Here is a 15480-nt window from a genome sequence, read left to right as displayed (position 1 = left end):
AAGAAGCAACGTCGCGGTCAGATCCAAAAATAGACCATTATAGTAGTAGTAGTAGTAGTGTATGCAGATACTGTTCAAGTGTGTTCAGATATCAAACTGTACTCAGCGTGATGCCTAACGGCGAATTCAGCTTAATAAAATAAATAAGTAGGAAAAAAAATCTTAACTCTCACCGTTCTTCGTAATGGGCAATTTGAACACTCGTCATCGTCATTGGAATTGTTTAAAAGCCCACAAGGCTGGCCAACTGCTGTTTCAGGAAGCCACATGCCGCAACTTTTATATCCACTTCCCGGATTCTTCTACATTCCACCCCACGGATCACGGTCGTCCATCTACTCTGGATCTAACTCTCTCCAACAACCTGTTAGAGATGACCAAGCCGACTACTCTTAAGGCCTTTTGGTGCGTCATCACAAAATGGCTTCTTCCAAAATCATTGACATATTGTTATGATGGTATTGGTACTTACAACATCGATGAAATATAACTGCTTATCACCTGATTTAATGGATAATTTATGCGAAGAAAAATGCTTCAGGTGGTATTTTAATATTTTATCAACACTTTCAGTTATAGCATTATCAATTTAGCGACAATATACATGAGATTTATATGCTCAAAAAAAAAAAAAAATCTCCGGTTTCATGCCGCATTTCATTGCCTCACACAACTACACTTGTAAATAGAAGGTGCTTACCTTTTCCATTGTAATTCTGCAGCAAGCATTTGTTTTTTGGATTTCTTATTGCGTTCACTACACTTCCACTAAACAAATCTTTCAGTCACTTTCCTTAAAGGAACACATTTCAAACCGGAATCAAATATTTATAAAGTTTTATCAACCGCATCACTCAAAACTATTATGGCGATGGTTTTCACTTGCTGCGAATCGACGCCGCCACCGCACACTGAGACATGCTTGTGTTTATAGAAATATCCAACTTTTTTTCTGATGCGGACAGGTTGGGTAAAGCATAGAAACTTGAAACTCATACGTTGTTTGTTTTTCAATTCTTTCAAATTACAGAAATCATCTCTACAAAGCATAAAAACATACCAAGTGTTTATCAATTTGGGCCACCCAAAATAATTGAAAAGCTCCACAGTGCTATGCGTCGGGATGCGTCGGGACGCGTCTATCGTGTGTGCACAATCATCGCGATCGTTGAGCGCAGTGATGTCAGAGTTTCTATCTATAAAATCATAGCATTTAATGTGGATTAATCACAAAAATCATTAAAATTTTATTAAATCAGTGATCTTGTGATGGAAAACTATTTTCAAAATGATAAGTTTTTATAATATGCAGCAAATGTTCCGAAAACAAGCATATAACAATTGCTAGAAAAATCTGTCACCATTCACCTGGCAACACCGTCATCCCTTGCAAACATAAACCGTACCGATGCATAACCAAAATATGCGATAAATCCAATAAAAAACAGAGAAATTCCGCTGCCCTTCATTAAATTGTAATGTTTTCTTTTGATATGTACGATTGAACAATTGATTTTGATTTCCAATACTCGTCAATCTACTAAATTTCCCATGTGTTTACATAAAAGTATGCTTAACAAAAATGTTATATTTTTTGTTTGTTTGTTTTGAAAATATACATGGAAAGGCGACACTACTACTATTACATCAATGATGATTCTAATGATTCTTTGAGTTACACGCCGCTTCACCTTAACGAACTGTCATCAGACCATCTTCCGGTAATCTTCAAAATCAGCTTATCAGCTCCACCTGCGCAGACACCACCGAAGCTCCGTTGCTATGCACGTGCAGACTGGTCTCGTTTTGAGCAAGTAATTAACCCAAAGTTGGATCTGCTTGACCCAACCATCGCAATCTTAAGCAGCGAAGCAGAGGTTGGCAGGGCCATCGAACTGCTAACGAGGACCATAGTTGAAGCCGAATCTGTTTCAGTCCCTGAACTGCAGCAACGTCCGTATCAAACAGCGACAATTCCCGAAAACACTCGCAGATTAATCGCATTGCGAAACAATCGTCGACGCCAATGGTATAGAAGAAGAGACCCCATCTACCGGAGTATAGTGCTAACACTCAACCAGAGAATACTCGAAGAATGCTATCAGGCCAGCTACAAAAAATTCCAGGACACGCTGCGCACTCTGAACAACGATCGTGACAAACTTTGGAGAATATCCAAAGCCCTGAGGAAATCAACCAAATACAGTCCACCGTTGTGTCATGAAGACAATATTATCGCTTCGTCGTCCGAGAAGGCCCAACTACTAGCCTCAAGTTTTGCTCAAGCTCGTGTCAATAAAATAATTGATGATCCCGAAACTGTGGTTGCAGTAAACGAGTCGACCACACACATCGATAAAATTCGCTTGACTGATGCTCATCCGTGGTCGATTCGTCCAAAAGAAATTATACCGCTTATCCGTAGGCTCAAGGCAAAAAAGTATCCGGGTCAAGATGGCATCCGGAATTGTGTGCTCAAGAAATTGTCTCGGAAGGCTTATATTTTTCTCGCAAAAATCTTTTCTGCTTGTTTCCGTCTTGGTTGCTTTCCTTCCAAGTGGAAGCACGCAGTAATGATCGTTATACCGAAGCCAAACAAGGACTCAACAAATGCATCCAACTATAGGCCAATTAGCAATTTTGAAGCGCATCGAACAACATCTTGAAACTACTCGTCTTATTCCTCATGTTCAATTTGGTTTCAGAATCGGACATTCCACTAACCATCAGCTAGCTCGACTTGTGAAGGAGGTTCGAACTAATTTTTCACACAAGAAGTCGTCAGGAATGTTGCTTCTGGATGTAGAAAAGGCGTACGATTCTGTTTGGCAGGAAGCAATCTTGCACAAGATGCATCTTGGGAACTTTCCATCTTACATTCTGAAAATTATTCGTTCGTTCCTGGCAAATCGATCGTTCCACGTGACTGTTAACGGTCATACCTCTAGCAAACATGGAGTGCCTTTCGGCGTCCCTCAAGGTGCTGTTTTAAGCCCGACGCTCTACAACATCTTCACCGGTGATCTGGTGATGCTAGATGGCGTACAGTACTTCCTCTTTGCGGACGATACTGGGTTCATCGCACTGGGCACAAAACGCCATTGAAACTTATCAGCGCAGATGGAAGATCAAGACCAATTCGAACAAATCGCAGTCAATTTTCTTCACTAGAAAACGATCCCCATAAAAACTTCCTCAACATGATATTTCCATATGGGGACAACAAATTCCATGGTCCGACAACGTGGGATATCTAGGTCTAACTTTAGATCGTAGGTTGACCTTCGCATCCCATATCAAGAACACACTGAGTAAATGTGACAAACTGACCAGAATGCTTCATCCACTGATCAAGAGACTCTCACAGCTGGATAAGAAATCTAAAATGCTTGTTTTCAAGATGTTGTTTCTTCCTTCCATAACGTATGGCTTTCCTGCCTGGTTTGACTGCGCCGCTACTCACAGGAAGGAACTTCAGGTGAAGCAAAATCGTATATTGAAGATGATGCTGAACTTGGACCCGTTCTACCCCACTGAAGACGTGCATAGGCTAGCGAAGATGGAGATAATTGTCGACTGGATCCAACGTGTACTTCACAAGTGCTGGGGACCCCCCCCCCCAGCCAAGTGTAACAATCCTTAAACAAAAATCAAAGGACGCATAAAAAAACGTAAAGGGGGGGGGGGGGGGGGGTCAAAAAAGTCGAAATTTAGCGTGACATAATTTGTGTACCATCCCTAAGGACTTTAACTCTCCCGATCTTGTAATTTTTCCCTTTAATGCTAATTTGTTTTCTGTAACCGGTAAATTTGTTTTCAAACTGAACTAGTTAAATTTGTCTGATCGTGTGAAAACAGTCACCAAAATTTTACATTTCCACTTAGTTTTGCGAAAAACTGCTATTTTTGAGTATATTACAATTACCCCGTCTTGGGGAAATTTTTTAATGAAAATTTAGTGTGTATTTTTCGTCAAACTTAAGTTTACGACTGGTGTAAAGTATGCCTAAAATATTTTTTAAGGGACCAGAAATTATCGTTATATAGAGCTTTTGTCGCTATAAAAGTTGTCGTTATAACGAGCTTCTACTGTATAATCGATATACCTAATTTTGGATATAGGCCTTTTTATGTGACAGATCCGTCTATGCATTTGTTTACAGCGGCGGAGGACCGGTGCTAACACGGGCCTGCCATTTTCATAGAAGAACTGTCAATGTGCTTTCCGATCAGCTGATTGGAGACGTCATGTGAATAGGCCTATAGTGAATTCTAAATGTAGGTAATTTTTTCTTAGTTTGTTTAATCACGTTTCCTCTTTTGTTTTCTGATAGACTTCTGTCTTATTCATGAGACACTGAATCGCTATCGGTACTGTCACTATTTTCACAGCTTTCTAATTTCAGATTTCATAATTCATAATAAAAACACTTCAGTCGTCGCGCTGTTGTATTATGTACAACACTGCTGAAAAAAACCTCGCTATACGTTCACAACAACAGCGTGGTGGTTCTGACGGTGGCAAACTGCGCGACGACTGGAACGATAAGGCGATAAGCTTCAATAGTACGTTTTAAATAGCTTCTAGGGAGCAATAGATTAGTTTTAGGACTTTTTATACATATAATACATGCATCCAAAAGGTTCAAAGTCAACCCTTAAGATGAAAATGCCTCAAAGCCGAACCTCTAATTTTCATTAGCACAAATCTAGAGAACCAGACAACCGTTTGTGCTGGAATTTTTAATGATTGATCATCACCAGCGAGTGACTAGTGAGTTAATTTTTCAGAACAAACGGATGTCGAGGTTTGGCTTTGATGCATCTTCATCTTGAACGCTCGGTGAAATTTCAGTCCGTCTTCATAATTACAAAGTAGGTACTCTCAAGATTTGTTTTCTCAATCTTATAAAATATCAGTTTAGCAATGATCAAAAATGGTTATTATAATAAACGAAACTCGCTCAAACTAACGCTTCCAAAAATTCATTCAGTTTTCCACGCTGTAGTTTGGCATACCTACGTTATCGTATTGAATTGGTCTGTGGAAGTTTTTACATTAGTATTTGCGTTATGGAAATTTATAGCGATAAATAATTGTCAATCTATAGAACTTTGTTAACGACAACAACAAAAAAAAACTACACTGACTAGCCGGGACCTCGATTCTGACTAATCGGAAGATCGTTCCGCTCTTGCTTGGAGCCTTGTTTCGGACTTGTTTGGAACATTGTTCCGAACATGTCGGAACCTTGATCCGTACTTGCCGGGACCTTGTTTCGGACTTGCCAGGACCGTGGTTCGGACTTGTCGGAACCTTGTTTCAAACTTAAAGGATCCTTGTTCTGAACATACCTGATCCTTGTCTCCTTATTCGTATTGGAACCTTGTTTCGAACTAGTACCTTGTCCCAGATTTGCCGCAACCTTGTTCCTGAATGATCCATTCTTCTACGCTGCCATAACATCCTAACTAAACGCGCAATTATTATCTTCTCATACTTTCAGCGACTCGCCCGGCAAAGGAGTACCGAGACACCTCTCTCGATCATCCGCAGCTCAGCGCAATCGCTTATCACCATCACGTGATCGACAGCGCGGCTCCAATAGACGGCGTAGCCCGTTACCTTTTCGGCGTAGTCCGGTTCGCGGCCGCTACAGCAGAAGCCCTCCACCGAGACGTCGTAGTCCCCCTCCCCGAAGGCGTGGATCCCGTAGTCCCGTGCGAAGACGCAGTCCTCTTAGCCGATATGATCGCTCTCCTTTGCGGTTCGGTGACCGCAGGTCCCGATCACCTCCGCCCGATAAACGCAAGGCCTTGCCGACCCCGAAAGAGCTCTCGTTGCAAGCTTCGGAAATTGCACATGAGCGGTACAAGTGGGAAAAGTATCGATGCTCACTGGAGATCGCCGTAGCTCAGCTGGAGAAGACATTCAAGGAGCACGAGAAAAACCCGGAAAAGCACCCGATGTATCCGGAAGAATGGAAAAAGTTCTGGAACCGGCGGTACAAAGAGCTGCAGGCAGAAAAGAAGGATCCCTCAAAGCATGACTTCAAACCGGAATGGATCGGCTACTGGACCAAGAGGATGAAGGAGCTGCATGATGAGGAAATTGACAAGAAGAAAGCAGAGATTAAGAAGCGGTTGAACTTGCCCGACGAGGATGCAGAAAAGGTGAAGGATCTGAAGGAGCAGTACAAGGTGAAGGTTGCTAAGAAGAAGTCATTAGCTACAGAGCCGATCGATTCGAGTGACGATGAAAGGATGAGCATCAAATCTAAAGGCTCGACCAAACAAAAGAATAGTCGAGCCAAGCGATCAAGAAGCCCCATCAGTGACGATGACTTTGAAGAGACGTCGCGACATAGCAGCCACAGCAGACACTTCAGTAAGGATAGAGATCGCGAGAGGCAAAGGCCGCATTATCGAATGTCATCGTACATGCAAGAACAGCAAGATTACGATGATTGGGCGAAGAACTATTACGGACCGAACAAGAAGGTGTTTGTTCGTACCGAACTCGATGCAGAAGATACAAGCCCACTTAACTTCGTTGCCGTCTGTCGCTTGCTGACTGCTTTGGAGGATTATCTAGGCAGTTTAGGACCGAAAGTGATTGATTTGCTCTCGAAGTCATTGGCGCTGGAGAAGGTCAAAGCAAACTCTGCAGATGAGTTGCTTTTGAATGAAGACAATTGTATGTTCCTTGAGACGGTCAAAGAGAAGCTCAAAGGCCATCTGATGGCAGATATGGTTGAGCCACAAAAAATTGCTCCGATCAAGAAAGCGATCAAGAACATTGCCAGTCTGATCCACGAAGCATCCAAGAAGGAGAAGGTTGAACCGCAAGCAGAAGAATCATCTGGCTCGGCGCCGAATGCGGCCACTTCAGCCGGAGGAGTAGATAAAGCAGCCATTGCTGCAAAATTGGCTGCTGCTCTGGTGGCGCAAGGTAAGACTGACTTCACTAGCGAAGAATTGGAACAGTTGATCAATGTGTACGTAGCAATGGCCGAAGCCTCTAAAGAAAAGGATGCTCCAGTGACGGCCAGCAGCTTCCTAAACGAAGCGTCAAGTTCTACAACGAAGACTAATACAGAAAAAAGGCCAGAAACTTCATCACGCCGTTCGGATGAAGCAGCCGATGATAACAATGCGCTCGAAGGTCTTACGGACTCCGATCTGCAAACACTGCTTCAAAATTTCAAGGATCTCTCGAACGAAGAACAATTGCATTTAATTTCGCATCTCAAGAAGCTTGAAAAGACTGATCCCGTACGAGTGGAAAAACTGCGTCGGTATGTGAATTTAGATGACAAGTCATCGAGCGATCGCCAAAGGGACGAGTATTACGAAGACGATGATCAGAATTACAACGACGACGATAACGGACGTGACTTCAATGACGACGGGGCCAACTTCAACGTTGGAGGTAATCAAAGCGACCAGATGAAGCCTTTGGTATCCGGTTATGGTGATGAGTCGCCTGATCAGTTCGCTCAAAAGAAGCTGATCGATTCGGAAGATGAAGACGACTACACTTACGATGATGTGGTTCGAGCAGCTTCCAAGAACGTCGTTGTTCCACCGATGAACAGCAACAGCATGCAAGGACCGAGCCGCCAAAACGACTTCGCCAACGACAATTTTGAGGTTAACTCAAATTTCTCGCGAACCAGTAATCCACAAAAGAGCAGTCAGCTGGATACGCAAAATATTATCGCGAACTTGATGGGTTCGCTGCCAAAACCTGGCACATCACATCAGAACCCACAGAAGAATTATGGCAAACCTATTTCTACCATAGGACAGCCGGAGAAGCCACGCCCAAAGCCCACCGTCTACGATAATACCAATCCCACGTACAGCACCAACTCGTTCAATTCCTCCATGCACCCGTCCGGTCCCGGTGGCCCCCAGGGTGGTTTCATGAACCAACAAAATCGGCCCCAATTCGCCCCGATCCAGACGGCCAACACCAGCTTGAACAGCATGCCGTACTATTATCAACAGCAGATGCGAGCCCAACAGCCGCAAATGAACCCACGGATGCCGCAGCAACAACAACAGCAGCAGCAGCAGATGAACAGTTATGGTGGCGGTGGACAACCGCAGAGACCCCAAATGCAAAGTACCTTCCCCTGGGCGCAGCAGAATCCCGGACAGCGACAACCTCCGCCGGGGCCATCGCCGTACCAGCAACAGCAGCAGCAGCAGTACGGAAATAATAGTTACTACTAAGCTTATTCCAGTATGAGCCCACGGTGTATTTACATTGAAGATTATGTAGAATTAAGTGACATCGCTTGAAGGTACATACTTTTTTTTTAATTGAGGTAAGAAACTCAACAACAGATTTTGGTCCATTCTATGTGAACTGAAGATAAGCTCTAATAAATTTTAGTTGTATGCAAAATATTTTGGGCGACAGAACGATATATCTATATCACCATCCTTGATGCGTTTATTGTGATTTGTTAGTGTAGATACCAAAACTCCTGGGTTCAAGTGTGGTTCAAGGTTTGAAAATATTACTTGAATTGAAACTATCTTGAGTACAGATCATCTATAATGGGGGAGACTGGTAAGCTTGCCAAGGGCGAAAAGCCACCTAAATAAAGATAAATAATAATAAAGGGGGAGTCCTGTATGCTCGGACATTTTGTTTAAAATTTATGCATGAACTTGAGCATGAGCACGATTGATCGTTCGCAGTTGGTACTCCGTTATTGCAAGAACTGCTGTACTTACACAGGAAGCCAGCAGACGGTACTCGGGATCAGTAGCATCCTCAATGTGTAACAACTGATGGTCTCATTATTCTAACCTTCCTAGTCCCTGACAAAAAAGTTACAAATTGTGACTTAGGATCGTTTTCGAAACAGCTCGCAAAAATCATTCTCGTGTTATTCCGGTGGTCCAGAAGAACCAAAGTGGTTATTTATCTATAATTGAACTAGCAGAGTCAAAGGGATTCAAAATCATGAAGATTGAGCTTTGGCATGCCTTATTTTTGGTGCGAAAACTTAGTGGTCCCATATTACGGGTTTCCCGGTGGTCATTCCGGTGCTCCAGAAGGACCAGAATAACCATCATTTAATTCTTTTGGCAAAATACATCCAAACATAGGAAACACTGTAAAGAATTGGACACAATGCATTTGGTTTTGGAGCATAAATCCGAGTAATTGAATTGTCAAGATTAGCCACCTTTCGGGACTCCAGGAACCGGTTCTGCATGGATTATACTGGACCAAATTTTTCATGGGATGTTCGCTGGTAAATGGTTCCTTATTACAGAGAAATTTTATGCCAGAAAACATTTTGGAAAATTTCAAATTGTTAGATTATTTTGGTGGGATCGCTCATCAAACCTTCCGGTCCGCCTCATAGTTACATACTATTTGGTGTTCTTGTTTTTTCAAAGCATGAGCCATAGTCTTTGGCATACAATCGGATCATTCTTTAGCAGATAAGAACCGAAATGTCTGTCGACGACCGGTGATTGCTAGCAGATATAGTGAAGAGCTTGTCTTGAAACATTCATCGCTTCAAGCTAGTTGAAAAACTGAATACACTGATTGCCTGTCGATCAGAGCCGAACTAGGCATAGATCGTATACATACAGTATTGGACAAAACATTTGCAACTTTTTCGATTTTCCATACAAAATGACCAACTTTGGTAAGCTAGATTTCAGTTATTTATGGACCGATTTGAATATAACATTCACAGAACATCAGATATAACTTGAATTTTAACATATATTTTTGAATATTTTTTCCAATCACGAGTTTGTAATTAATAACGGTTTGACTAAAGTGTAATTTTAGACGAAAAATTCAAAACTTTTCATCTCAAAATCTGTTAACCCTACACAAAAACTGTCTTCAGCAAACTTATTCATCTCGTCAAAATCTACAATCAATGGCGGATCCTGCCCCCTTAATTTCGGCGCCTGCTTATGGAAGATCCCGGTGTGCTAAACGGTATAGGACATGTTAACGGGGGAGGCTACTTTCTGGAAGTTTCTTGGTGAGGATGTAGAACATTCCATCATCGCCAGGAGCTTTCATATTTTTGATTTTTTTTAATAATAGTTTTAACTTCTTCCTAATCAGTCTCCCAGGAATTTTCGAAAACGTTCTCTTGATTGGAAATATTTTTGAAGTCCTGAGTAACTTGATTTTCTATTGGACTACTACTACTTCTTCTTCTTCTTAGCCTTACGTCCTCACTGGGACAGAGCCTGCTCCTCAGCGCAGTGTTCTTATGACCACTACTACAGTTATTAACTGAAAGCTTTCTTTGCATTAGATGCCATTTTCGCATTCGTATATCGTAAGGCAGGTACGATGACACTCTATGCCCAGGGAAGTCAAGGAAATTTCCATTACGAAAAGATCCTGGACCGACCGGGAATCGAGCCCTGACACCTTCAGCATGGCTTTGCTTTGTAGCCGCGGACTCCACACGGCTAAGGAAGGCCCTATCTATTGGACTAGTAAGTCCTAAATTAAAATTGTGCGCGCTTTCAAACTGCATAGCAAGTTTTTGAGCTTTTTCGCAATTAGTTAGTAATAATTTGTTTTCCTTTTTCGATATCGGCAAAGGATTTTCCGTGGGAAGATACATTCGAAATTAAACTCATACAAAAAACGTGACAAAAGGGGAAAGGGGTTAAAAAAAGTTGGAATTTAGCGTGACATAATTTGTGTACCATCCCATGGGTATGATTCCTAATCAAGCGATCATTAACTGAAAAATGAGCATTGTACGATAACATAAGTTTTGCTTTTTCTAAAGCTTTAATATTATGTAGTTCTTTTTTGTTGAAGTGAACTAAATAATATTCTTGAGAAAGCCCTTTCCGAACAATGAAAGTTTGGGTTCTCTTTTTCATAATGATTTCTTGGACCGGGGAAAATCCAAGTAGGGGAATGTGGGGCAAGATGAGCACCCGGGGCAAGATGGGCACCTCTAGTTTGTGTCATTCCTACCGATTTTTTTCAATAAATCATTTGGGGTTCTAATGAATATCATAAAATTGATATGATGGCCATAAATTTCAGCTAAAAAATCAACAGCACAACGTAAATATTGTCAAAAATACATAGAAGTCCAAAAAATTACTTTTTCATATAAGATTTGTTCATTTAAAAGTGATAGTTTTGTTGCGTAAACAATTTAATTCATACGTTTTTAGCCGTATAGTTATAGAATAATCTTCTGTAGATAATCAGGAGCAAAACTTTTATCGAATTTAAAAAATATTTCAATTATTTTGATTATATTAATAAATTTACACCCTTGGGGCAAGATGAGCACCATGTTCAAAATCAAGTAAAACTGTGAAATCATAGAACCACATTTAGCTGTGGGCTTAACTTACGGTATCCTCTTTGCACAAAACATTTTTTCTAAAAAAATATAAACAAACAACAAATTTAATCGTTTTTTAAGTAAAATCTTAGCAATCTATGAAAAGTTATTTAATTTTTGATCAAAGTTTTAAAAACTAAGCTAGTGGTGGGGATTGCTTATCAAACCTTCCGGTCCGCCTCATAGTTACGTACTATTTGGTGCTGGGTGTAGTTCTTGTTTTTCCAACTGTATTGAAAAGCATGAGCCATAGTCTTTGGCATACAATCGGGTCTTTCTTTAGCAGAAAAGAACCGAAATGTCTATCGGCGACCGGTGATTGCTAGCAGATATAGTGGAGAGCTTGTCTTGATACGTTCATCGCTTCAAGCTAGTTGAAAAACTGAATACACTGATTGCCTGTCGATCAGAGCCGAACTAGGCATAGATCGTCTACATACATCTGAATCTACATGTCTCCGATGTATTACATCGTTCCAGGTGGGAGTTATCTGATATGTGAATATGGTACCATAACAGAATTTTTCATCTGGATGAAGTGATAAATCATAATATTCCGCAAACTGTATCACACATCTACAGAATGTATTGCGTGAAGTTAAGACATAGCAGAGTATTGGGTACATAGGACCAAGTCCCTGCCGGGTAGCGCGAAACTGATGAGCGATAGACAATAGAATCATCAACACTGCCATAAGGGATAGTAAGCATGTGACTATTGTCGAAACTATGATTAGGAGGCAAATCAACATCCCAAGATCAAATTTTTGTTACAACCCAATGTAGATATTATTAAATTAGGCTGTAGAAAATGATAAATATCTGATCACTTAGGAACCTTGCAACAGGTAATAAATGCTCGTAGTCTGTTTTCTTCGAATACACATGTATAAATTGTTAAAATTGCCGAATCATACGCGGAATTTATTAAACGGATCATGAAATTAGGACTGAAATCATAATGATGATAGATTATCAACTTTCCTTTCGTCTTGCTATTTGTTACCGTTAGAATCACCAAACTGATTGGTTTCCCACTACTTACACCAATACAACAGCACGAAAACTGAAGTATTATAATCGCGCGTTGGAACTTTCAATATCCATATATTACATCAATAGTGAATTCTTGTAAGTAGCCAGTATAAATAACAGAATCATCAACTTCTTTATCAAACATGCTCAATCTGCACCTAAAATCTCGGATCCAAATAGTTTTCTAAATAAAATTGTGTCTAAATAAAACTGTAGGCCAACAAAACATAATTGAGTAGGAGTTTACAAGTTACTTAGCACATGAAAAGCAGTTTAAATTAATCTATTACTAGATCAACACTAATGCTCACATTTTTATATTCTCATTTCATCATGGTCCTCATTGCTCGAGCGGAGACGAACACCCTGGAGATGGAAAAATCGACAGCGCTACGATAAGGAAACGTAACAGATGAGAAACTATCGATACATTTATCAATTATAAAACCCCGTTTTAATGTTAACACTTTGTTTCTGTTTTTTCTGTTTTTCGTTTCAGCAATCAAATAACCGAACCAACTCTACTATCTTTTCATTTCTTCTTCGTTATACTTATAGTCCTTCTGGCACTGAACCGAGTGGTGCGCCTTCCGCTTTCTTACTGGTGCCGTTTTTCCTGTACATTTGGCATAGTGTCGGAGGTGGTGTACTGTATTTGCTATACAACGCGCTACTTTCGATATTGTGCTTGGCGTGTGGGGAAGCAGTACTAGTGGTGAAGCGGAGGGCGCAATTCGGTTTAGTGCCAGAGGGACTATATCTATTTAATGTATCTGAAGCTTGTGGGACCGCTTTAATTCCGGCGCCTGCTTGTGGAAGATCCCGGTGTGCTAAACGGTATAGGACATGTTAACGGGGGAGGCTTGGTAGGTCCTCACCCAGCCCGTGTCTAGATGGGCGGATAATTGTCTGCCAGGGTGTGGATTGAGCAATTACAATTACAATTACAATTACAATTACAAAGTTTTAAAAACTAAGCTAGTTGAAGATAAATACTATCAGATATTAAAGTTGATATCTTGGTATATTGCAAGCATTGAAAAATAATAGTTTTCTTTAGTAAATTGCATCTTTTTATGGGGGTGCCCTTCTTGCCCCGCAGTTTTTTTTTTGACCGATGATAAAAAAGCTATTTTTTAACGTATTATTTAGAAAACTATTTATTACTTGTTAAAACTATTAATGGTTGGAGGTCGAAGTAATAATGTAAAAGATAAGGATGGTTACCAATTTTACCAAAATAAGAACGTTTAAGTAGGCTTAAATCGCGCTTATTCTTAGGGTGCTCATCTTGCCCCGCCTGACCCTAAATCATTTATTCCATTTTCGATCTCTTCAGGTGATTTATACACGGGAAAAAAATCTGTGGTAAAAATTACTATTTTAGCTGACTACGCCCATTCTTGAAACTACCATGCAATTTCAGACCAATTTACTATGTTTACGGTACATCTGACCACATTACTGGTACATTTGACAGAAATAATTTACAACAATCTGATTTTGACTACAGACATGGTAAAACCAAGCGCATTTCTGGTCTGCTGAAAATTGCCGGTGCGAGCGCTTAAGTTAACCCCCTAAAATAGTAGTTTTTACCGCACAATTTTTTTGCGTGTAGTCACTTGAGAGACCTTTCAAGACGACTTTGAACAAACGTTCAGTTTTGCCGTCATAAGTAAAAAAAATGTGCTTCTTCTCTTCAAGATGTTTGAGTAGAAGTTCGCGATCTTTAAGAGTTTCCGGCAAAACGCGACAGTCTCCTTTTTTGCGATTTGGAAGGAAACCTTGATTCCCCTGATGGAGTTCAAGATCTCCTGCCTAAATCCCCCAAATTCGGAACAACTGATCACGATAGGCGGCACTCTTTGCTTCCTCACTTGAATCAAAGAGCCTGGGCTAGAGGCTGCTTCGATTTGGTGTTCGCAAAATTTGTCTAGAACATCGAACTGATTGGTCATTTCGATACAATTGTAGGCAGAAATCTGGAAAAGTGGAATGAAACGTACCGTCTTCACAAGTGATCGTTTATTAGTGTTTTCCCGATCAGAGTTCACTTCTAACGCGTAACTTTTCAAAACGTCCTAAGTAACAAATGTAAACAAATCGAGATTATCATTGCAAATCATTTGCGTTGCACCACTTAGCAGCACACTAGAACACTCGTTCTGATATATTAACAACAAATTAATCTATTCAAAGCTTAACAAAATGACCAATGTTCAAAACTGCATCGCTTTTAATCGATTGTTACATTGGACCTTTGATCAGAGAACCAACCACATGTCCTATGTAACATTTATGAATAAACACGATTCTAATGTTACATTGGACATTCCTGAATAAAGCTTTGTAATGGAGTTTAAAAGGTAGAATGATTTGTAGAAGCGTGTCTGAGACACTACTTAGATGCATAGAATGCCATAATAACTGCTTCTCAATCATTTCAGTCGATATTTTCATAGTCGCACTGCCTCGCAAAATTGAAAACGCTCAAGTGACAAAAAGAGAATGAGTTACACAAAACTGTATTTTGGTCTTTTTGCCAAACCATGTTTTACCGTTTCGCTGGATTGGATCAGCTGCAACATCTCTTTTCATATTATTAGCGCATTGCGTGCATATAGGGGAATGATATTGAGCACAAGATTGAGCATCACGATGTCATTGTATCAATCTGATTCAGATGCATGGTCGATCAAGCATATATAAATATGCTTCCCGGCAGCAACACGAGCAACGTACATGCGCGACTTGCTCACACATAGTTGCAGAGCGATCAATCACCGAAGAGAGGAGAAGCTGTATGTATTTGTTAGACGTGGGCTCCTTTCTCGAGTTCCTACAACAAGATGGACGGCGTCGTCATCGTCATCATTCCCCACCGCAATTTCTTGTTTCAACCGACGGCTGGTGCTGATTGCAACACAGCCGTCACCACCACCACGTTATGCAGTAGGAAACTCTCACATGATCATGTGGGCGAAACCGTCATAAAAACGGGGGGAAAATTGAGGGAGAATCAGTGAGAGAGCAAAATGTCCTACATACAGCTCAACGTTTC

General features: G+C 40.7%; 1 protein-coding gene across 2 annotated transcripts in view; it reads left to right on the top strand.

Annotated features, from left to right (window-relative positions):
- Positions 1-8418, top strand: part of LOC5570976 (uncharacterized protein CG7065) — a 31687-nt gene extending 23269 nt beyond the window's left edge. For both annotated transcript variants that reach the window (XM_021854646.1, XM_021854645.1), the window contains one exon: positions 5508-8418. In XM_021854646.1, coding sequence (XP_021710338.1) covers positions 5508-8241 — 2734 coding nt within the window. In that variant the 3' untranslated portion in view covers positions 8242-8418. The remainder of the gene's footprint in view (positions 1-5507) is intronic.
- The last annotated feature ends 7062 nt before the right edge of the window (positions 8419-15480 follow it).

The sequence above is a fragment of the Aedes aegypti genome, chromosome 3, assembly GCF_002204515.2.
Source record: "Aedes aegypti strain LVP_AGWG chromosome 3, AaegL5.0 Primary Assembly, whole genome shotgun sequence".
Taxonomy (NCBI): Eukaryota; Metazoa; Arthropoda; class Insecta; order Diptera; family Culicidae; genus Aedes; species Aedes aegypti.
The sequence above is the reverse complement of the archived record's forward strand: the minus strand, read 5'-3'. Positions and strand labels throughout refer to the sequence as shown.